The sequence below is a fragment of the Candida albicans genome, chromosome 5 (genome assembly GCF_000182965.3).
Source record: "Candida albicans SC5314 chromosome 5, complete sequence".
Lineage (NCBI taxonomy): Eukaryota > Fungi > Ascomycota > Pichiomycetes > Serinales > Debaryomycetaceae > Candida > Candida albicans.
In genome coordinates, this window is record NC_032093.1 from 1 (window position 1) to 20,949 (window position 20,949).

Consider the following 20,949-nt stretch of genomic DNA (forward strand, 5'->3'; position numbering starts at 1 on the left):
CAACCTATATAAGCCCTAAAAACCCATAAAAAAAACCCCAAAAAAACTTGGTAAATTTTTGTCATCTTTTTTTGACAACTTGTAAAATCTTTGCCATCTTTTTTTTCGCGCCTAACAAAATTTGTTAGCAAAAAAATTTTTGCCATCTTTTTTCCGCGTTTCCATTAGTATGGATGTCTAACTTCTTCGTCRATTGTGTAGCCCCGATTCTGCTCTTCATTGTGTGCTTTTTACTAACAAAATTGTGTGCCCTTAAAAAAATAAGTCCTACCAAAGCTGTGCTCTTAAAAATGAGTGCTCTTTTTTCTGTGCTCTTAAAAATGAGTGCTACCAAACATGCGGTCTTACTCACGTGACAAAAATGTGGTCTTAGAAATGAGTGCTCTCTTTTCTGCGGTCTTAAAAGTGTGCTCTTTTTTCTGCGGTCTTAAATGTGTGTGCTCTCTTTTCTGCGGTCTTGATTTTGTATGTGCGCTCTCTTTTCTGCGGTCTTCYAACAAAAAAAAATGTGGTCTTAACCCAGCGCTACCCAAAAACATGCGGTCTTAAAAAAGTGCCAATATCTCACTCAACAAAAGAGGTGAAACCTCCAYCTTTTGCACAACACATMTTCATTGACCTGGCAACCTGCCATTGCAGTTTGCGCTTACCCTCTCCTCTGGCTGTTGCTCCACACCCCGCCAAAGTTACCCCAAATTTGGGCATTTTTCAAAAATTTCCTCTTTTTCGGGTCGTGCACTGGCAAATCCACTTTTTTTCTSCTGGCCCAAAAAATACCCGTTTTTTCAAACAACCAGAACTCGACGTATATTAGAGCTACAGACCTGCAAACAAGGTTTCTGAGATCTACAGATTCCGTAGATTCCTCTGATACCSTTAGTTTTGCGATATCGCCAAAATTGGGCGAGTTATAGAAGTGGTCCCCAACATGTGGTCTTTAAATGTGGTCTTAATTTTCGCATGTGGTCTTGCTAACAAAATTTGTTAGCAATGCGGTCTTAAACCTGCGAGCAGAAAAAGATGGAATTTGATCGACAAATTTCTCTTCACCTGTCGTTACCGCGTTTTTATGTAAGCTTTACTGTCATTTKTATGATCTGATTACTCCTTGAATGACTTTTCCTCTACAACTGTGGCTGGTGTCTTATAGAGATGGGTTTATCCTCCAATTCAGAGTTTCTGGCCTACAGTTAGTCTTGCCATTCGAGGTGTCTYTCTATACATCTACATRCTTCACTACCCCTACTAACCCCCTCTCTTTGTTCGCCCAAGTSACCCAGTTCGGACTATAATGCACCACCTCCTGGTAGGCCGGCACCATAACTCCCCAATAACACTCTACTTCCACCTGCATACCCCCCTCATCATCGATATCGGGCAACCACTCAAACCCAACAAGATACTCCTTGTTCCAGTCCAAYTTATACAATTCTAGCTGGYTGATSCCATTGCGGTCCTTGTAGATGTAGTTGCCCTTCTCTCCGGAATATYCGTGAGAATTAGTCCTAGTACACGATAGACATTAATTTTTAATAAGCAAAAAACAGAGTAAATAAAGTTTACGCCCACTAAAAGTGTCTAYTGAAACTCGGTCTCTATATCCTAAATACCTTTCTTTTCTCTTCTKTTTATACTAATTCCCGGCTCTCGATGAGTGCAAATTTTTCACCAATGTTGACCTAATACGTACRACTTATATTAATGGAATCTGAGTATCAGTGAACAYTTGATAGTATATTAATCACTATGTGTGCGTATGTAGATATATACTTCCTCAACAGACCGATCCTTCGGAGGTCGTGTCTCCGTCTACACTCTGGGTGTAGATGTCCCTATATMTCAAGGTGGTATTTCCCTGACACAAACGTCGCATAAACCAACAAGAATAATTTTATCACACCTTTATTTCCCCCCACCATGCCAGAAAACCTCCAAACAAGATTACATAACTCACTCGACGAGATATTGAAATCATCAGGATACATATTTGAGATAATCGACCAAAACAGAAAGCAAAGCAATGTGATAACTAGCCCCAACAACGAACTAATCCAAAAATCCATAACCCAACTGCTCAACGGCGAAATCCAAAACTTCCATGCTATTCTAGACCAAACAGTGTCGAAACTCAATGATGCAGAGTGGTGTCTCGGCGTTATGGTTGAAAAGAAAAAGAAACTTGACGAATTGAAAGTCAAAGAAGAAGCGGCAAGAAAGAAACGTGAAGAAGAGGCCAAGAAAGCAGAGGAAGCCAAGAAGTGTTTTATTTTACTTTTCTGTCAAATTTGCACTACTTTTAATTTGTGTGCAAATATTCTATTTTACTTGATTTTTATATACTTTTATTTTACAATACTTTTTTATAGGACTTTTTATATCTTTTCTTTATCAACTCATCTTTTATACAATATATTCTTACGATTATAACTTTCAATTAAGAAATACAACTTTTTATTAGCATTCTCCTACAAGTTCTTAAGTTCCTAGGAAATTCTTCGAAACTATAATTAAAGACGAAAAGTGTAAAACAAACAGAAGGCAGAAGAAGCAGCAAAGAAGGCAGAGACCGCCCCACAAAAGTTTGACAACTTTGACGACTTTATTGGCTTTGACATCAACGGCAATACCGWCGAAGACATGTTGTCCAACATGGACTACGAGGACCTAAAATTGGACGACAAAGTACCTGCCACCACAGACAACAACTTGGACATGAACAACATACTTGAAAACGACGAGCTGATACTAGACGRGTTGAACATGAYATTGCTCGACAATGGCGACCACGTAAACGAAGAGTTTGATGTAGACAGCTTTTTAAACCAGTTTGGCAATTARGGGCTCTGTTCTACAAGACATATRCAGATAGTACAGGAATAMGAAAAGAAATATTTTATATAGCTATATATTTCAAGTGTTTATTCTGTTCAACAAGTTCTAACCGTAGATACACCAAATCACCAAGTCAGACATTACTGAGCTAGMTTAACGGGCCAACTACTTTAAATTGCAATCCGTTCKTTACTTGAGTCAGTCGACTCTACAACAAYTATCCTGAGGTGRTTATTTTTTGGTGGAAATTTTGASCAAATTCTTAAGCAAAAAGTCTTTAATCGTTTGATCAGCTTAAAACTTTTACAGACTTTTCTACAGATACGTCCAGATACCTTTATTGTTCTAGCAGTCCGGGTGAAGTAAACTTGAACTATTAGGTTTCATCACTTCAACTAAGAAGTCGCCAATTGAGAGCAYRTCAAAGGTATACTTGTAGAATCATCAGCTCATACGTCTTGTCGGATTAAGGCCTCTACAAGTTCATTCATATAACAACAATAAACAATACTTATATTACTATACTCTTTTGCTAAACCTATAGACTGTTAGTAGAAATACTCAGATGTAAAGTCTGGAAATCTTGTAATAATGACCATTACTATAAATTGGTCTCTGTAGTTACCGGAGAAAATCCGAAATATGTCTCACATGATTCAACACCACATAAGTGTGAACCATGAAAGTAGCTATCTGAGGGTAATGCAAAGTGATATGAAACGTGTTCTTTTTTTTTTGTAGACAAATTCTTTTTTTGTACGCGTTTTGAAAAATTTTTTTTATTTCAGGCACATGGTATTTTGTTGTATAGTCGTGGCGCTCCACTCAATTGAATAACAGATTGCATTACCAATTCGACTGAACGTAGTTAGTCCATTAAGCTAACAAACTAGCTTTTTGGACTGACTTAATCGATGATATAGCCCGTTCTGGGCAATGGTGCTTGGTCAACTCTCTACAGCCCCAACAGTATCTGGTTTTCATGACTCAATCTGGAAACATAATGTCAGGCAATACATATTTCGGGAAACTATAGTCTAACATTTTCGGTAGCTATTTGGTACCACACAATATCCACCTTTTTTTGGTCGCACAATTTTGTTGTCTATTTTAGTTCGAAAAAAAAAGCCGGAAAAAAAAAATTTTCCTTCATCACCACCCCAACCATGTTCAAGTATATCCCTGCCAGGTCTATCCTCCCATATAGAACCTCAATCCGTACTGCCGTCACCTCCAAAGACTTGAAAACCCACCTTCAAAAAGAAAAAGACAAGGAGAAAAAGAGAAAGTTGAGACAAGAACTAAAATTCAATGCGTTAGATAACCCCATCGACCACCCATTACACATGCCAATCGCCAAGGCATTAAACATCTTGCGGTCCCTCGAAGTCGGCAAGCCTGCTGATAAAACTACCATTTCATGCAACATATACGTGCGTCAGGAACAAGGGGCTGCACCAATCCTGGGAAAAGTCGATATCCCATTCCCCGTGCAAAGAAAAACCAAACCAGTCGTCTTCACCACCCAGCAGCCAGTGATCGAAGAGTTGAAAAAAGCCGGAATAGAAACTTTTGGCGGCAGAGAGTTGCTCGACAAGTTTATCAACCAGGAATTGACCCCAGATATGTTCACCCACGCATTTGCCACTCAAGAAATGGCACCACATTTGAAATCTGTCGCCAGAATCTTAGGTCGAGCTGGTTTACAGCCAACTGCCAAAAAGGGGACTATAACAGACGACGTAAACACCATCCTCGACGTCATGAGATCGTTCCAGATCAAACAAAAGGAAAACCACATCTCCTTCCCCGTGGGTAACTGCACATTTAGCGACTCGCAAATCATGTCCAACTTGAAAGCCATCTCCGACGAAATCCATTCCAAAATCGACGCCAACACTACAAAAAAGACCCGTTTGGGCTACTGCTACATTGGAACTGCCAACAGTCCAGGCCTCGTCATAGACTTTAAATAGTGTATTCTGTATATAGCTAAACTATTCACTTTTTTCCTTAACTGGCTTGTAGCCACAGTAGCTTAGTGTGATAATCACCCACGCTGGGAACCACCCCAAAACAACGATAAACCATGTCCAACACTGTATGTCCGACCAGGCAGTGACCAACCGGTCAAATAGCTCGGGGTGGCCAAGCACTTTCCCAGCAACGAAAATCACAAAAAACGGATTCGACACCGCCAAACAAAAAGCTGTTAGCCTAGACTTGTTCTTCATTAATGTCGGGACAAATGTCAATGGAAGGGCTAAAATCCCAATACTAAACGCCAATGCAAAATGTACAATCAAGAGGGCGGTAATAAGTAATGCCACTGCCAACAACGCAATAGAAATTAGCGAAAACGCCGCCTGCTTGGAAAAGATGGCTTGGCGCGGCAACAACACCACCGCCAGAATCGCTACAAGCATCACCTGGTTCACCGGCACAAACGCCAAAATAGCACACGCAATTTCAACCACCACCACAAAATATAGCTTTCGAAAATCAAACCCGGCAACCACCACCGCACTGACAGAGCTCAACGCATACGATACTGCCAACAAAATCGCCGACGGCAAGTACGTCCCAATAGACACAAAGTGTTTTGGCGACAACATCAAGTAAAAGAAAAACGATTGGTGAAACTTTTCAAGCAAATTGTTAACCGACCTAAACGTAGAATCGACAATCCGGCCAAACTGCGTAACATCTTTCCCTTCAGTCCCCCTTACCTTGATCGTAAATGCCTGGATCTGCCACCCCGAAAATGCTTCACACCCATGAACTTCATCAGTCAACCCGACAAGCGTCAATTTGAGGATACCCCTAAACAAAGTCTGCAACCGGGTGCTATAATTGATAACCCTATCCGACATCCCTTGCATGGCACAGGGGATCTGTTCATGATACGTCATTACATTGGCCGTATTCAACAAGTCCAAATTCGGCAACTGCCCATTCAACCCTTCGTAGAACATATCGTAATACTCAAAATAATCACCGTTCTTGCCGTACTCCATAATAATCGCCGCCTCAATCGACCCCGCAGTATCGTCCAACACCGTATGGTATGCCTCAACCCACGACCTCAACGGTCTGTGGCCCGTCTCAGGAAATACAAAAATAATGTTTTTCGACCAGATCGACATCTTTGTAAAGTACCGTGCCAAAGCCACCGCCAAACTCATAGCACCTTCATTGTACTCGTTGTCAGAATTAGTCCATGGCACAACCAACGCCATTGCCTCGGTATTTTCACCTCGTGGAGCATGCATAATCGCATACAAAGTATTGTTGGCGAACCCATTTTCATGGTACGAAATTTGTAGCCCCGAATCAACAAGCCACGACGCAATCACCTCATTACGGTCGGCCACACTCCACTCTTCCATCTTCCCAATCTCCTCTCTATACCCGCGAACAATATTCCATTCGCTCTCCCTAAAATACGAATTGGCCTGCGCTGGCATTAACGCGTTCTCTGAAATGTAAACATTACGGTAATTCCCATCTTGTGGTAACGTAACCAACCATAACACACTGAGTGCTGCCACTAATAAAGACAACCTTGGAAGAATGGCAATTGCCTTTGGCACAAGGCCAAGTTTCTTGACTTTTCTAATAACAGTTTCTGCAAGAGCCATAAAGAACAGGTTGTTGAGAAATTTTTTTTTTTTCGTTGATTTTTTTTTTTTTTTCACCATGAGTTATAAACACATTCAACGACAGTTCCGAAGACTACCACTACCACCACCAATTGTTATCGATGGATCGCGTGTGTTGAAACGGGACTACAAAGCGGGAAAATCAGCGGTTGCTGACTTGCTTGCCTTACCCCACTCCCAGAGCATCCCAAAACTCTTGGACTATATCTACAAATCCCAACCAGCGTGGTGGAACAAGTTTATGAAATGTTCATACTACAACCTAAAAGACAAGTGGCCGATTGTGCACCTAATTGATGAGCTAAAAGTGGACACAAAGGACTACCACAACCACCAGCAGTTTTCGTTGGTTGAAGGCACGCCCACTCGACCTACCCTCCCCCTAATCAAATCCTATGCCAACCAAAAAGATACCACCACCGCCATGATCAAGGAAGTGGAAAAGTTGTACAAATTCATTCTTTCAAAACGGGGGCTCTTCAATGTGACCAACCACCCAATGGAAGTCATCTACACACCTTCCAAGCTCGGAAAAATTCACCACCAGGTTGTACTAGACAAGGAATTAAGAGATAAAGTGAAATTGATTAAACGGGTATTTAGAGAGATTCAGCCAATAGATAAAAAGACACTAGACAAACTACGGGCCATAGACTCACCTTCGCCGATCCTCAAACAATACTTGGCTAGACAGTTCTACTTAGAAGACGGAAACTACATCCTAAATATTGAATAGTGCTGTCTCGTTGAGTCGAGCAACACACCATACTCTTGGTTAAGAATTAGCTTGGTCGGTTGGAACAGTGTTTCCGGAAGTGCAATCGGTATACACGACGACGAATCAATAATCAACAACGACTTGCTCGTCAACGCCACCAAATCGGTCTGCCTGTGTTGATAGGAGTACACATCTTGCACCGTTGACACCACACCATCCACATTAGCAATAACAAGGGCGTTACCTTGTTGATAGGTAACCACCACCTCCTCCCATTGGGCTAGTTTTAGGTTTGTATAGACAGACGGTAATGAAATGTTCTGCAACACCTCCACCTCAACCCTCGACCGGTGGTACTCACCAATTGTAGTCAAATCCATACTAATATTCGTCATTGGCGTTTCTGGTACCCCCTTGATATCAAAATACTTTAGCATCACACTCTTCGTAAGTGCCCCATTGATAAAGCACAACACATCTGTAGTCGAATAGGCAATATCACACTCCTGATCATTTAGCATATCGATAATACTCTTTGTCCATACCAAAAACTGACTTACCTGCTGCCGCTCAGTCTGCAAATCCCAAATAAACCTATAATAAAACTTTAGCTGCAGCTTCGCCTGGTCTAACAAGGCCTCCAACTCCGTTGTCGCCAACAATCCTTGCTCCCATTTGGACACACCAATCAACTCCCCCACAATCGAAATCACCCTCTCTGTGGTGCTCACCAAGTGCTGGTACGTATCCTTTACACAACTCTCATACACCCCTGCCAATTTAACCATCCTCTTGTGTCCACGCTCGCCATACTGGTTTAGCCAGAAATCTTTAGAAAATTCAGGAATGATATTACTAACAACAAGATCAGACAAGTACTGCGCCAAATCACCACACTCAGATTCCAAATTCGACATATACCGGTCCATCGCCAGCAAAAACGGTACCACCAACCCCTTAATCTTTTGTATGTGCTGCTCCCCATACTCTAGCAAACTGATAAGCTGACACACCTTGATAATCTGCTCCGTATACAACTTCTGGTTGTCGACAACAAACCTGACCCTAACTAGCTTATCCCCAGCGACATACACTTGGTTGAACAAGTCCCTATTTAGTTGCTGGTGCACACTCATCTCACACTCCCAGTCCACCGTCAACAACTGGTTAAACGTAATCGCCATCCTCTTGCCGTCGCTCACCACCAAATAATCCAACTCACTAACCAAGTCATAAACCATCGGCATCGACACCAGCACTCTATACTCAGTCCCATTCCACCCAACAAACTCAACACCATCAAACTCCTGCGGCAACACCTTCACCAACTGCCCATTATTAGAATCATATATCTTGATCAAGTTGTCTGTCCCCGACAAACAAAAGTACTCGCGGTAAAACGCTATATGTTTGACAATCGATTTGTTGTTGATGGAATATATTCGCTCGCCATTCATTCGATAACACCAGATCGACATCTTGTTCATGGCTATAAATATCAAATTCAAATGCGGACACCATGTGAATATCCCATTAGGGTCAGCCAACGCCAACGGGAGCTTGCCATTATAAAGTGTGGTCACCATTGGTTTCATAATTACGTAATCACAACTCAATCGTCTAACCTAGAAAAATTTTTTTTTTTTGACGTGTTTACTTTATCGTCAGAAAAAAACTAAAAAATAAACAAACCCCTACCCTTTCTTTCTTTAATCCCCAACACCAAACCAATCATGAATTATTCTACTGAAAATGTATCATCTGCCGCTTTGAGAAAGAGAAAAACATTGAAGAAATCAATCAACTTCTCCATCATGATAATTGGCGAGAGTGGTTCAGGTAGATCAACATTAATAAACACTTTGTGTGGTGGTAACTCAATAGTCCCTACTTCCCTGACAGCTACACAGGACCCATTCACCAAGAAATTGACTTTGAGACATGAAAACGTCGAGTTGGAAGATAATGAGGGCCACAAGATATCCCTTAATATCATCGACACGCCTAACTTTGCCAACCTGATCAACTGTGACGACGACTTCAAGATCATTGTTGACTTTATAAGACACCAGTTTGATGAGGTATTATTGGAAGAAAGCAGAGTCAAGAGAAACCCCAGGTTCAAGGACGGCAGAATCCATGTTTTGATCTATATGATTAACCCTACTGGTCATGGGTTATCTGATATCGACGTAAAGTTTTTGCAACACGTCAACAACTTGGTCAACATTATCCCTATTATATCCAAAGCCGACTCGTTAACGCCTAAGGAATTGAAATTGAACAAGGAGTTAATCTTGGAGGACTTGAACAACTACGGAATCAACTTTTACAAGTTCAACGAATACGACTACGAGCAGGACTATATCGACGAAGAGATTATCGAATACAACAAGTACTTGAACTCGTTGATCCCATTTGCCATTATTGGCGCTAACGAGTACAGATCTAACCCCAACGGCAGCGAGGACGAGGACGATATCTTGAAATTGAGAATATTAAACAAGGACTTTAAGCCTATCGATATCGACAATGCCGAGATCAACGATTTCACAATCTTGAAAAATGTCTTGTTGGTTACCCACTTGAACGAATTTAAAGACATCACCCACGACTCGATCTACGAAAACTACAGAACCGAAGCCTTGCTGGGTAAACAGTTCCAATACGTCAACAAGGATAGTGCAAAACAGGAAATCAGCGAATCCGACTACCTTATGAAAGAAGAACAAATCAAGTTGGAGGAAGAGAGATTAAGAAAGTTCGAAGAGCGTGTTCACCAAGACTTGATAAACAAGAGAAAAGAGTTGTTGGAAAGAGAAAACGAATTAAAGGAAATCGAAAAGAGATTGTTGGCCGAAGGGTTAAAGTTTGATGAAAATGGTGATGTAGTTAAAGTACACGAAGAGGAGTCTTCAGAAAATGAAGTAAAAGTAATCTAAATAGAATATTTTGTAACAATGTCGTCAAATATACTTGTTTTGAGATCTTGCTCTTTCAACAACTCGTGTGAAGCGTCCAATCGTTTCAACTCGCTCAACAACTCTGCAGTGTTGGCACCATCGTTCTGTAACTGATCAAAAGTAATCTGGTTGGCAATAAAGTTGGCATCAACAACACCCAACCCCTTGATTTGCTCCAACAATTCTTGGGCTTCAGGGAAATGTTTCAACTGCAACGTCAACGCAAACAACACATTCAAAATCTTGAACTTGCCCTGAATGTCTTGATCAAAATCGCTCGATAAAATCTCATCGTAAAAGTAGTAGCTATTGTTGATATTGTCTGATCCTCCAGTAACCGATAATATCCACGACTCCAACACCTGGTAAACAATATTGTCTCGAGCAGATTCGGGAAACTGGTTTAAATTCTGTAAAACTTTGGTGGCACCAGTGAGATTGCCCTTGATCAAGTACAACTGCACCAACACCAAAAACGGCTCCAACTCGTTATACTTGGCCAACGAATTCACATTATCAATATAATCACTCAAAAACGTGATTGCCTGATCAATATCTTTATCAAACTTCACCAAATACAATGCTGTCAACACCGCCTGTAACTCAAAACTTGCTTTCTTCACATCCTCAAAATATGTCGAATCGTCAACGCCAAAATCTTTTAGGTCGTTCCATGCACTCAACAACTGAAATAATGGCTCGTTCTCAGGGAACCTGGTTTTCCCATCCTCAATCATCTTGGAGGCATCCTGTTCCAACGCAATTGTCGATCTGATTTGAAACTCCAACACCTTCAATTGATTTTCGGGTGAAAACTCATCAAGCGAGTACGCCTTGACCTTATTGTGCTGATTAGTATAAAACTGGTTCCTAATGGTATACAACTCTCCTGAATCACTAAATGCGTCCATAACTGCTTGGTGGTGGGTGTCTACGTGTTGTTTTTTTGTCGAGAATTTTTTTTTTTCGCATTTTATAAACCTATTTACTCCTAATCTCGTCCCAGGCCGACTTTTCTTCAGTTATGTCATACCCATTGGAAAGACGGATCCTGTCCCACGTCGATAACTCGTCGTGAGGATGACCTTCTTTATATTTTTCTGGATCAAATCTCACTTTGAGCCGGTTCTCCTCCGTATACTCTCTGGGATCTTCCAACTTAAACTTTGGATCCTGGGCCGTCTTGGCATAATAAAACATATACACCCCCAACAGACGCTGTTCCATTGCTTTCCATACATTCAATTGTCGTTCCGGTAACCCCAGGCTAACTTTCTCATCAAACAACTTCTTGGAGTAAATCCGGTGTGTCACCATCATATTGGCTACCCCAATTGCCCCCGACAATAACGGTTTCTGAAAAAACGACTTTGCATTGACCAGCCCCTTCTTGAAAAACCTCATATATATAGTGGGCATTAGAAACCCGATCAATCCGGACCCATAACTTGCAAGATTATCGCCCACCAAAACCAGCTTCAAATCATCACGTATTTGTACTCTATCTTCTGGAGTCAACTTCTGATCTGCATCATAAAACTCAACGGCCTTTTCAAACTTCTCTGGCCCCAACCTATCTCTCAAAATATTGTCAGACATAATTAACCAAAGAAAAGAAAGTGGTGCGAAATTTTTTTTTTTCATTTTTGCGAACTATATAATCCTACTTCGAAACACCTCCACCATGGTTTAACCTAACCTTATCCCAAACAGACAATACATGTTCCTTACCTTCACTATCCAAATGCCCAAGCTTGATTGCTTGAGTGAAATGCAGGTTCTCTTGTTTGAGCAGCTGGTACGAACATGTTCTCGGGTCTCTCATAATAAAGTTCGGGAACATCGACGTTCTGCTATAATACAATGTAAAGAAATTGAGATACGGGAAATCCATCGTCTTCCAAACATCAGTTATGTTTTGGTTAGCAAAGCCTTGCTTGCGGTTCTTCTCATACAAATACTTTGCTGTAAGGTTATTCCCAGCCAACAACGTCCCAAACCCCAATACCAACGACAAAAACGGTCTTTGCACCAAAAACAACGGAGTAGGAACCCGCCCAACAGCACGGTAATAAAACGTTGGAGCGAAAAACCCGAGCATACCCGTAGTATACCCTGCCAAACTCGTCTTCATAGCAAGCGTTTGCAATTGTGTGGCCAATGCAACCCTCTCGGCATGGTCCAACTTCTGATCAGCTTCATAGAACTGGACACATTGTTGGAATTGTGATGGCGTTAATATATTTTGTAATGGATTTTCAGACATGATAGGATAGTCTACAAAAAAAAAGAAGGGGGAGGATTTGGAAATTTGCTCGACTTTTATACACACAAAAAAATTTACCGCAATACATATACTTGCTTTATTCTACACGCTTCTATTGTAATTTATTGTCGCTTCTCTTGGATTCTCTCAACGCAACCAATTGCTTCACAACATCATCAAATCCTACCATAGCATTCTTTCCTTGTTCTTCAGGAATGTCTCTGTTTCTGACATTGACACTTTCACTGTTTTCCTCTTCTTCTCCCACAATGAAAATAAAATTGTACTTGTACATTTGACCAGTTCTAATCTTCTTCGGCAAGGTGTTACCACTAACATCAACATCACAGTAGAAAAAGTAATCGTCATTCAACTTCTTTTGAAGTTTTTGGGCATAGTCATAGTATTTAGGACCAACCGGAACAATCAAAATTTGTCTTGGAGACAACCAGAATGGCCATTTACCTTTGTAGTGCTCGGTCAAAATAGCAGTCATTCTCTCAACTGACCCCAAAATGGCTCTGTGGATCATCACTGGACGCGTGTTTGGACCCTTGTCGGACTTGTACTCCAACTCAAAACGCTGTGGCAATTGGAAATCCAATTGGATAGTGGCACACTGGAACCATCTCTTTAACGCATCACTGATCATAATATCGATCTTTGGACCGTAGAACGCACCGTCACCAGGGTTCAACTCCCATTTGCCTTCACCCAAGAAATCGTTTAAGGCTTGCTCTAATTTCTTTTCAGCAGAGTTCCAAGTATCCAAGTCACCAACATACTTTTCTGGTCTGGTGGATAACTCCATCTTGAACTCAAACCCAAAAATACCATACATTTTCTTTAAAAAGTCGAAAACACCAGCAATCTCAGTCCCAATTTGATCAGTGGTACAGAAAATATGGGCATCGTCCTGTTGGAAACGACGGACTCTCGTCAACCCAGATAACGCGCCGGAAAACTCGTTTCTGTGGATAACCCCAAAATCGGCAACACGCCATGGCAATTCACGATATGATCTTTCTCTCGATTTAAACAAAATACAGTGGCCTGGACAGTTCATTGGTTTCAACCCGAACGTTTCCTTTTCAACTTCAAACGAAAACATGTTTTCCTTATAGTTTTGCCAGTGACCAGAAGTTTCCCAAAGCTTGGTCGAGTACATGTTGGGGGTAATAACCTCTTCATAGCCCCTCTTTCTGTACTCTGTTCTCAACGTATCAACCAAGGTGTTGTAAATTCTTGCACCATGTGGTAACCACATGGCCGAGCCGGGCGACATTTCATTGAAAATAAACAATTCTTGTTCTCTACCAATCTTTCTGTGGTCTCTTTCAGCAGCTTCAGCTAAAAACTTCAAATGCTCAGTCATCAACTTCTTATCTGGGAAAGAAATACCATAAACTCTCTGCAATGAGTCATTGGTGGCATCGCCCAAAAAGTAGGACGAAGAATTCTTCAACACCTTAAATGCCTTGATTCTTCCTGAATGAGGAATGTGGGGACCAACACACAAATCAATCAACGGACCACATCTATACACAGTAGTGGAAGTACCGTCGGGGATCTTGTCGCTGATAAACTTGACCTTGTACTTGTTGTAGTGGAACATCTTTAACAATTGTTCCTTGGTCATTTCCAATCTCTCGAATTTCTGTTTTTCCTTAATGGCTTTGGTGGCCACTTGTTCTAAATTACCAAAATCTGCTTGGGTAACAAACGTTTCACCATTGTTGATCGACATATCGTAGAAAAACCCATCTTCGGTTGGTGGACCATGCGACAAGTGACACCCATAATGGCATTCACAAGCCTCACCCAAAATATGGGCCGACGAGTGCCAGAACACGGCCTTACCTTCTGGATGCTCAAAGTCCAAAAATTCCAACTTGACATCTCCTTCTAATGGACGTGGCATATCCCACAACTTACCGTCGACTTTGGCAATAACTTGTCTTTCGGCAAACGATTTACCAATGGAGTTGGCAATATCCATAGGAGAGGTCTCGTAAGCAGTACCTTCTTTGATTGTGCCATCTCTTAACGTAATTTTGATTGGCAATTTCTCCTTCTTACTAATTTCCTCGCCATATTGAGCTTTCAATTCGTCAAACAACTTGATTCTTTCTTCAATGAATTCTGGTTGAGGGTCCAAGTATAATGGGTTGGTGGGTTTCTTTTTCTTGTCTTTCAACGACAAGTCCTTGACTTTATCTGCAACTTCAGACATTGTTGATAGTTAGAGAAACAAAAGAGAGTGAAAAAAAAATTTTTTTTTTTTTTGTTTGTTGGCATTTTAAATACACGTAACCCAAGATATGACTCTTCACGAACAAGTTGAAGAACTACAAAACTTATTTGATGAAAACGAATCATTGATTGAAAACAACTGTGCTAGACTTAATCAATTACAGCAAGAGTTGTCACAGGAAGAGGTTTCGTTTCTTGAGGTCAAAGACAAACTTATCAAGCTACTCCAACAACTCAAAGTATCGTACGGGTCGACCCAACCATACACCACTTATCTACAAGAAATCGCCGATGCCGCTAGCGCTCTTAATGTTACAAACGATTTTAATCTGCAGCTTGCAAATGTATTGAAATCATTTCAATAGACGTATATATACATGATCTAAAAAGTCTTTGGAGCTAATGCCACAATCTTGTTGTAGTTTAAATCCTTTAATTCCTTGGCCACCACCGACGATATTCTAGTACCCAAGGGTTCACCATTCTTATTGATCAACACACAAGCATTATCGTCAAATCTAACAACACTCCCGTCCTTTCTCTTGAGTGGAGCCCTGGTTCTGACAACCACGGCTTGGCATATATCTCTTCTCTTGACTCTATTGGTTGACGATTGTCCAGTCAACTCTTGTTGCAATGGTCTGGCCTGTTTCACAACACACGTTATTCTATCACCAATTTGAGCACAACTCTTTGGCTTGTGACGCAACACCTTGATACATTCAACAACCTGAGCACCAGAGTTGTCAATAACATTAAGCAAACTTTTAAGGTAAATCATGGTACGGAAGAAAGAAGAAGAAGAAAAAAAATTTTTTATTGGACAACTTTCGCACAAATAATGGGCAGACTTCTGCTGCAAAACACCCTATCTAAGCTTTCTATCAATTTCTATATCCACTGTTTCGGTCTTCTTCACAACAACGTCATAAATATTTCTCATAAAATGAAACTGTAAGAACGCAACCAACCCAACAGCTACAAACACAAGTGCCCTTAACCCGTCATCTTCCATATCCATAAACGCATACGGATACCTCCCGCCATTCTCAGTATCCACTAAATACTTTAACAAACACCAGTAGCCAGTAGAAAGCGCAGTAATCAACAACAATACAGTATTGCTCTTAATAGTCCAGCGTGGCATAAACACCAAGTAATCAATAAGCAACGAGACTACCGGCATCAAGTGTATACACAAATCAAGCCCCAAGGGGATGTTGAAATTTTCCGGGTCAGGGGTTAGCAAATGCAACATAAATAAACGCAATGGCCAGTACACCATAGCCACAATCGTCTCCAACGCCAACCCAATCGGATGAAGAAGATTCTTAAAATCATACAACGTCTTTGATCTTGTGAGATGGGCTACAAACCCTAATCCAAATACCACAAGCGAATATATCAACGATAAATTCGTAAGAAACTGGTAATGGCCCGCTCCCTTTAAATCATCCGACAACTCAATCAGGAAAATCCGCCACGCCCCATACAACCCAGCAACAATTGAAACAGCATTAATTCCTAAAATAACATGATTTCCAACGACCCTTCTAGACATCTTTTTTTGCAGAGAAATTGTATGTATATTAAAAGAATAAAAAAAAAAGGGGGAGAGAGATATATGCGATGAAAAAAAAGAAACCTATACACTTATAATAAAAAAAAATGGAACAGCAAACAAAAAAAAGGATGCACCACTTCTAAAACTGAAAGTTCTGTTGTTGTTGATTCGAGTCCATCCCAAAACCAAATGAGTTTCCGTAACTTTCAGGAACAATGTTTTCGTCATCGATTTGACCGTCGTCATCAGAGAAATACTTTTCAATGATGCCAAATGCTTTTTGATAGATCTTTTCGTTGGGGTTGTTTTGACACTCAAAAATCTTTTCCATGCCACCGGCTTCTTCGATAAACAAAGCATACTCGTTGACACTGGCGTTTCGGGCCTCCTTGTCCATTTCTCCCATCTTCAAAATGTTCTCTAACGAATCTAATGTAACCTCGATTATCTTGGAGTCGGCAACCGATAACAAATCGCACAATGGCTTGATACAGCCCTGGCTTACCAAGTACCGGATTTGGTCAGGTTTGGTCAACCCACCCGAAGAAGCGTTTGAAATTGCCCAGCATGCTTCCTTCTTCGTCTTGTAGTCACCGTGGATCAATAATCTAATCACCTGTGGAATCAAGTTGGCATCAATAACCGCTTGGATCTGGTCAGTAGTACCAGCAGTGATATTGGAAATTGTCCAGCATGCCTCTTTTCTGATTGTGTCTTTTGTAGAGTTTAACAATGGCGCTAATGCTGGCAACACCCCGGCATTGATAACAATCTGGGTCTGGTAGTCGCTTCCGGTAACTATATTACCTATGGCTCGCAAAGCTGGAGTTTGCACCAATGTAGATTCATGCCCCAACAATTCAACAAGACGGTGTGGGATTCGGGCATCAATAACTGCTTGGATTGCTTCAGAGGTGCCATCAGACAAGTAGGACACGGCCCAGCATGCATCAACCAAAGTCTCAGCATCAACAGAATAAATCAACTTCCCCAAAGTTGGGATCGCTTGTGATACAATGTTCCAGTCTGGCTGTGGCGATTTACCACGACACAAGTTCGACAACGTCCAGGTAGCGGTTCTGATCAATGACATTTTGGTGCAGTTGAACAATTGCAAGACCGGCTCCATAGCATTGCAGCTCAAAACATAGTCTCGATTGTCAGAAGAGTCACCAGCAACATTACCAAGAGCCCAGATTGCTTGTTCTTTGACTTCGAGTGATTGCGAGTACAACAACTGGACAAATAAAGGCACGGCATTGGCTTCAACAACAACTCGGGTCTGAGACGAGTCACCCGAAGCAATATTGGTCAATGCCCACGCAGCTTCCAATTGTAACATATCGGGGTGGTCTTCTTTCATAAACTCAACCAAAGTGGGAATCACTCCACTCTGAATGACCAAATCAATAGGTGGGTTATGTTCACGCGACAAGATTTGACGAAATTTAACTGTTGCTGCTAATTGGCTATCAAAGTCTGGTGCCTGGATCATTTCAAGCATCTTGGGCAAATCTTGTTTCAACTTGTTGTAGAATTGGTTTTCATCGTTATTGGCGTTGGGATTATATTCTTCTTCATCTTCAGATTCGTTGCCTTGATTGGCATAGTTTCTTCTTTTGGCTAACACTTCTTCTCTCTTTTGTTTTCTCAAATCAACTTGGTGCGTTTCTCTTCTTCTTCTCAACTCATCGCTCTGGAAACGGCCCTTGTTTTTGAAATTAGTACGACGATATTCAGGAACAAATCTGTTAGTGGCGTCTGAATCCATGATGTTGTATGTTATTGGTATAATTAGAAGAACTTGGTTTTAAAATTTTTTTTATTTTTCTCTTCATTTTTTTTTCTGGCAAATTTTTTTTCCTTCTACTTCTACACCATTGCCTCCAATGCTTTCCACAACCATTTATCGTCGTTCATTTTCTGTCCTTTCCCGATCAAGAGCTAAAAGAAGTTTTACTCCATCTGACAGTTCAGTCGAATCAGATGAAATCGTAAGTGAAAACAACCCTTGGTCTCCTACCTTAGAAGATGATCCAGTTTACGTACAAGAACGCAACAAATTTCGTAAGACGAAATTGCCAGAACAGTATAGGCTAGCCTATCTGCCACTCTACGAGGCACCAGCATCGAAATATGTGTCCATGCTAAAGAGATTGACTTTGAGTGTTGGCGTTTTGGGTGTTTATGGTGCTAAACTATTCTACGAATCAAGCCAGTTCGACGACTTGTATGCCTACGCAACTTTGGCAGGAACGTTTACCCCATTGGCAGTGGTACAGTATAAGACGAAAGATTATGTGACAAGAATATTTAGGTTGTACGACAAAACAAAACCACAAACTTTAGAGAACCTCGTCGGTGATGAAAAGTTGATTTTGGAAAAGCTAAACTTTACTGGAGGAAGTACATACAACGAGTTGTTGACTATAACAGACAACAAGGACTTGAAACTACTGCCACCACCGAAAACGTACTTGCCATACTCTACATGGAGGGAATCAAGCGGCAGCACCACTAGAGACTTTTATGTGATGGATAACATTGGTGGAATAAGAATGGATAGAATATGGGGATTGATTGAAAAGAATAGCCAAATAAACAATGGAAGGTCCAATTGGTAGGAAGGAATTTTTGTTTTTGTAAATAGAATGTATATATGCGGCATTATCACGAACGAGTGAGCGTTTTTTTTTTTTCTAAAGTCCTTCGGATTCATTTCTTTTTTCCTTCTTTCTCTAGCATAGCCATAATGGAACTAAAAACTCCTGCTGCTCCCCGTCTACTTGGTAAGACTGATGATCTTGATGATGAGACGGTACGAAACACGAAACTAAATGCAGAGCTTTTCCATACAAGCAACGACTCAGTAGAACTATACCGCCAGGAAAACAACTCTTCTGATTTGTTGGGCAGATTATATTACGACGACTATGATTCCGATTCCATGACCTCGCCGTCAATTTCAGGTGTCAGCTCCCCCATGCCATTATCACCGATCATGTCACCTAGTGAGAGTTCAGACCAGCTCAGCGTCAAATCAAGACCACCGTTTCTACGCATGAAATCAATGGAACGAGGCATTTCATTCGACACTTCTCCCCATGGCCACCAGAAATCGTACACCCTTAAGGCCAAACATCCACTTTTCAAGTTTCGTCGTACCAACAAAACATTTTTGGTCGGCTATAACGACGACTTGGAGTCCACGAAAGCTATTGAGTGGTTATTTGACGAAATGATTATCAATGGTGACACCATAGTGGTTCTACAGGTATTGGACGAAAAACAACACGTATCCATTGACAAATCGAAGGTCCAGAAAAACTTGGCTAAAATCGAGCAAATCAATCACCATTTCAAGAAAGTTTGTATCATCTACGAAGCCGCCATCGGTAAAGCAAAAAAGGCAATCCGGTCAGCCATTGACGAATATCGCCCATCAATGATGGCGATTGGAACGCACCACTACGACGGCAAAGAGCATCACCGGTCATTCACCAAATCGTCGTTGTCAAAACACATTTTAGAGTGTTCGCTAGTCCCAATAATATTGGTGAAACCAAGTTACCGGTATGTCGAGTTTTTGAGAGAAGAAGTCGATGGTCCGCAGTACTTTGAGAATTGGATTAAAAATATCGACCATATCGACAACAGAGTAATAAGAAAAAAAGTTCCTTTGATAAGTCCGTCTGTCTCCAGAAACTCTTCATATACAAATTTGGTTAATGAAGATCGAGGTAGGGGCGGTGGTGTCCACGACCAAATTCTTAATGAATCGCGTTCAAGGTCAACCTCCAAAAATAGAGTATTTGCTAGGTTTTTTAAGAAATAGATTAAATAAATGTGACGCACGTTTTGACTCTGGAAATTGCTTTTTTTTTTGGCTTCTCTTCTTCCCACTTGGCGCAACCTAAAAAAATCTCAACGATTGTTGCACTTTTTTTTTTCACTATCTTCACCAGCCATGACAAATAACTCAAAGTCTTTGCCTATTCCTGTCCCCAAGAAGGAAGATGCTAAACTGAACTCATTGAATATCCCCAAATCAATTAGTCAACCATTATCGCCATTGTCTACCCCTACTCCAATCACCGAAAAGGCAATGGCGTCTATTGCACCAATGTTAGAAAGTTTTTCCCCCAAAACACATGCAGAAGATTCTGTCTCCAGATTAAACTCTATTTCATCTTCTGCAGGGCAAGTCAGTGATGACGATTTGGTACAGCCCATAACTGCAGAAAACTTATCAAACATCAAATCTTATTCCAACTCATTTGTCGATGGGGCAAGAATCAGTCGTACCGTCTCAAACACATCAAACGCCTCAAGAAAGTCTCATGCAGAAGTATCGAAACTACCAAAGATCGGGACTATCGGTGTTTGTGCCATGGATGCCAAGGCACTTTCAAAACCTTGCAGACGTATTCTCAATCGACTCATTGAAACGGGGGAGTTTGAAACTGTTATTTTTGGTGACAAAGTTATACTCGATGAAGCTATTGAAAACTGGCCCACTTGTGACTTTTTAATTAGTTTCTTTTCCACGGGGTTCTCACTAGATAAAGCTATTAGTTACGTCAACTATAGAAAGCCATACATGATAAATGACTTGGTGTTCCAAAAAGCACTCTGGGATAGAAGAGTGGTTTTGTCTATCCTCAACCACGCCAATGTTCCATCACCAGAAA

The 20,949-nt window shown here is 41.0% G+C and overlaps 16 protein-coding genes across 16 annotated transcripts, besides 1 other annotated feature; 7 read left to right on the forward strand and 9 right to left on the reverse strand. All coding sequences in view use genetic code 12, as the record gives it.

Annotated features, from left to right (window-relative positions):
* Window positions 1–1,917: 1,917 nt before the first annotated feature.
* On the forward strand, window positions 1,918–2,427 carry TLO11 (Tlo11p; the record flags this gene model as incomplete). Its single annotated transcript, XM_705436.2, has 1 exon — window positions 1,918–2,427. The coding sequence occupies one exon, from the start codon at window positions 1,918–1,920 to the stop codon at window positions 2,425–2,427; it is 510 nt and encodes a 169-aa protein (XP_710528.1).
* Window positions 2,260–2,534: a long terminal repeat ((rho-5a) Long terminal repeat (LTR); about 275 bp long, 13 copies per genome).
* A 1,464-nt stretch (window positions 2,535–3,998) lies between these two features.
* Window positions 3,999–4,808, forward strand: CAALFM_C500030WA (mitochondrial 54S ribosomal protein uL1m; the record flags this gene model as incomplete). The annotated part of the gene is made up of 1 exon (XM_705435.1): window positions 3,999–4,808. One exon carries the CDS (start codon window positions 3,999–4,001, stop codon window positions 4,806–4,808), a length of 810 nt encoding a protein of 269 aa, XP_710527.1.
* A 21-nt stretch (window positions 4,809–4,829) lies between these two features.
* Window positions 4,830–6,473, reverse strand: CAALFM_C500040CA (GPI-anchor transamidase subunit; the record flags this gene model as incomplete). Its single annotated transcript, XM_705430.2, has 1 exon — window positions 4,830–6,473. One exon carries the CDS (start codon window positions 6,471–6,473, stop codon window positions 4,830–4,832), a length of 1,644 nt encoding a protein of 547 aa, XP_710522.2.
* A 58-nt stretch (window positions 6,474–6,531) lies between these two features.
* Window positions 6,532–7,230, forward strand: CAALFM_C500050WA (uncharacterized protein; the record flags this gene model as incomplete). Its single annotated transcript, XM_705431.2, has 1 exon — window positions 6,532–7,230. The coding sequence occupies one exon, from the start codon at window positions 6,532–6,534 to the stop codon at window positions 7,228–7,230; it is 699 nt and encodes a 232-aa protein (XP_710523.2).
* CAALFM_C500060CA (anaphase promoting complex subunit 4) lies at window positions 7,209–8,807 on the reverse strand (the record flags this gene model as incomplete). Its single annotated transcript, XM_705429.1, has 1 exon — window positions 7,209–8,807. One exon carries the CDS (start codon window positions 8,805–8,807, stop codon window positions 7,209–7,211), a length of 1,599 nt encoding a protein of 532 aa, XP_710521.1.
* A 138-nt stretch (window positions 8,808–8,945) lies between these two features.
* CDC11 (septin) lies at window positions 8,946–10,154 on the forward strand (the record flags this gene model as incomplete). The annotated part of the gene is made up of 1 exon (XM_705428.1): window positions 8,946–10,154. The coding sequence occupies one exon, from the start codon at window positions 8,946–8,948 to the stop codon at window positions 10,152–10,154; it is 1,209 nt and encodes a 402-aa protein (XP_710520.1).
* On the reverse strand, window positions 10,151–11,086 carry CAALFM_C500080CA (coatomer subunit epsilon; the record flags this gene model as incomplete). Its single annotated transcript, XM_705426.1, has 1 exon — window positions 10,151–11,086. One exon carries the CDS (start codon window positions 11,084–11,086, stop codon window positions 10,151–10,153), a length of 936 nt encoding a protein of 311 aa, XP_710518.1.
* Window positions 11,087–11,156: 70 nt separating this feature from the next.
* CAALFM_C500090CA (uncharacterized protein) lies at window positions 11,157–11,819 on the reverse strand (the record flags this gene model as incomplete). The annotated part of the gene is made up of 1 exon (XM_705425.1): window positions 11,157–11,819. The coding sequence occupies one exon, from the start codon at window positions 11,817–11,819 to the stop codon at window positions 11,157–11,159; it is 663 nt and encodes a 220-aa protein (XP_710517.1).
* A 19-nt stretch (window positions 11,820–11,838) lies between these two features.
* CAALFM_C500100CA (uncharacterized protein) lies at window positions 11,839–12,441 on the reverse strand (the record flags this gene model as incomplete). Its single annotated transcript, XM_705423.1, has 1 exon — window positions 11,839–12,441. One exon carries the CDS (start codon window positions 12,439–12,441, stop codon window positions 11,839–11,841), a length of 603 nt encoding a protein of 200 aa, XP_710515.1.
* A 112-nt stretch (window positions 12,442–12,553) lies between these two features.
* On the reverse strand, window positions 12,554–14,674 carry THS1 (threonine--tRNA ligase; the record flags this gene model as incomplete). Its single annotated transcript, XM_705422.1, has 1 exon — window positions 12,554–14,674. The coding sequence occupies one exon, from the start codon at window positions 14,672–14,674 to the stop codon at window positions 12,554–12,556; it is 2,121 nt and encodes a 706-aa protein (XP_710514.1).
* Window positions 14,675–14,762: 88 nt separating this feature from the next.
* CAALFM_C500120WA (uncharacterized protein) lies at window positions 14,763–15,059 on the forward strand (the record flags this gene model as incomplete). The annotated part of the gene is made up of 1 exon (XM_019475403.1): window positions 14,763–15,059. One exon carries the CDS (start codon window positions 14,763–14,765, stop codon window positions 15,057–15,059), a length of 297 nt encoding a protein of 98 aa, XP_019330948.1.
* A 17-nt stretch (window positions 15,060–15,076) lies between these two features.
* On the reverse strand, window positions 15,077–15,475 carry CAALFM_C500130CA (mitochondrial 54S ribosomal protein uL14m; the record flags this gene model as incomplete). The annotated part of the gene is made up of 1 exon (XM_705421.1): window positions 15,077–15,475. One exon carries the CDS (start codon window positions 15,473–15,475, stop codon window positions 15,077–15,079), a length of 399 nt encoding a protein of 132 aa, XP_710513.1.
* Window positions 15,476–15,562: 87 nt separating this feature from the next.
* CAALFM_C500140CA (uncharacterized protein) lies at window positions 15,563–15,979 on the reverse strand (the record flags this gene model as incomplete). Its single annotated transcript, XM_705420.2, has 1 exon — window positions 15,563–15,979. One exon carries the CDS (start codon window positions 15,977–15,979, stop codon window positions 15,563–15,565), a length of 417 nt encoding a protein of 138 aa, XP_710512.2.
* A 418-nt stretch (window positions 15,980–16,397) lies between these two features.
* Window positions 16,398–18,029, reverse strand: CAALFM_C500150CA (karyopherin alpha; the record flags this gene model as incomplete). Its single annotated transcript, XM_705419.1, has 1 exon — window positions 16,398–18,029. The coding sequence occupies one exon, from the start codon at window positions 18,027–18,029 to the stop codon at window positions 16,398–16,400; it is 1,632 nt and encodes a 543-aa protein (XP_710511.1).
* A 118-nt stretch (window positions 18,030–18,147) lies between these two features.
* CAALFM_C500160WA (uncharacterized protein) lies at window positions 18,148–18,882 on the forward strand (the record flags this gene model as incomplete). The annotated part of the gene is made up of 1 exon (XM_705418.1): window positions 18,148–18,882. The coding sequence occupies one exon, from the start codon at window positions 18,148–18,150 to the stop codon at window positions 18,880–18,882; it is 735 nt and encodes a 244-aa protein (XP_710510.1).
* Window positions 18,883–19,010: 128 nt separating this feature from the next.
* On the forward strand, window positions 19,011–20,093 carry CAALFM_C500170WA (uncharacterized protein; the record flags this gene model as incomplete). Its single annotated transcript, XM_705417.2, has 1 exon — window positions 19,011–20,093. The coding sequence occupies one exon, from the start codon at window positions 19,011–19,013 to the stop codon at window positions 20,091–20,093; it is 1,083 nt and encodes a 360-aa protein (XP_710509.2).
* Between the last annotated feature and the right edge of the window lie 856 nt (window positions 20,094–20,949).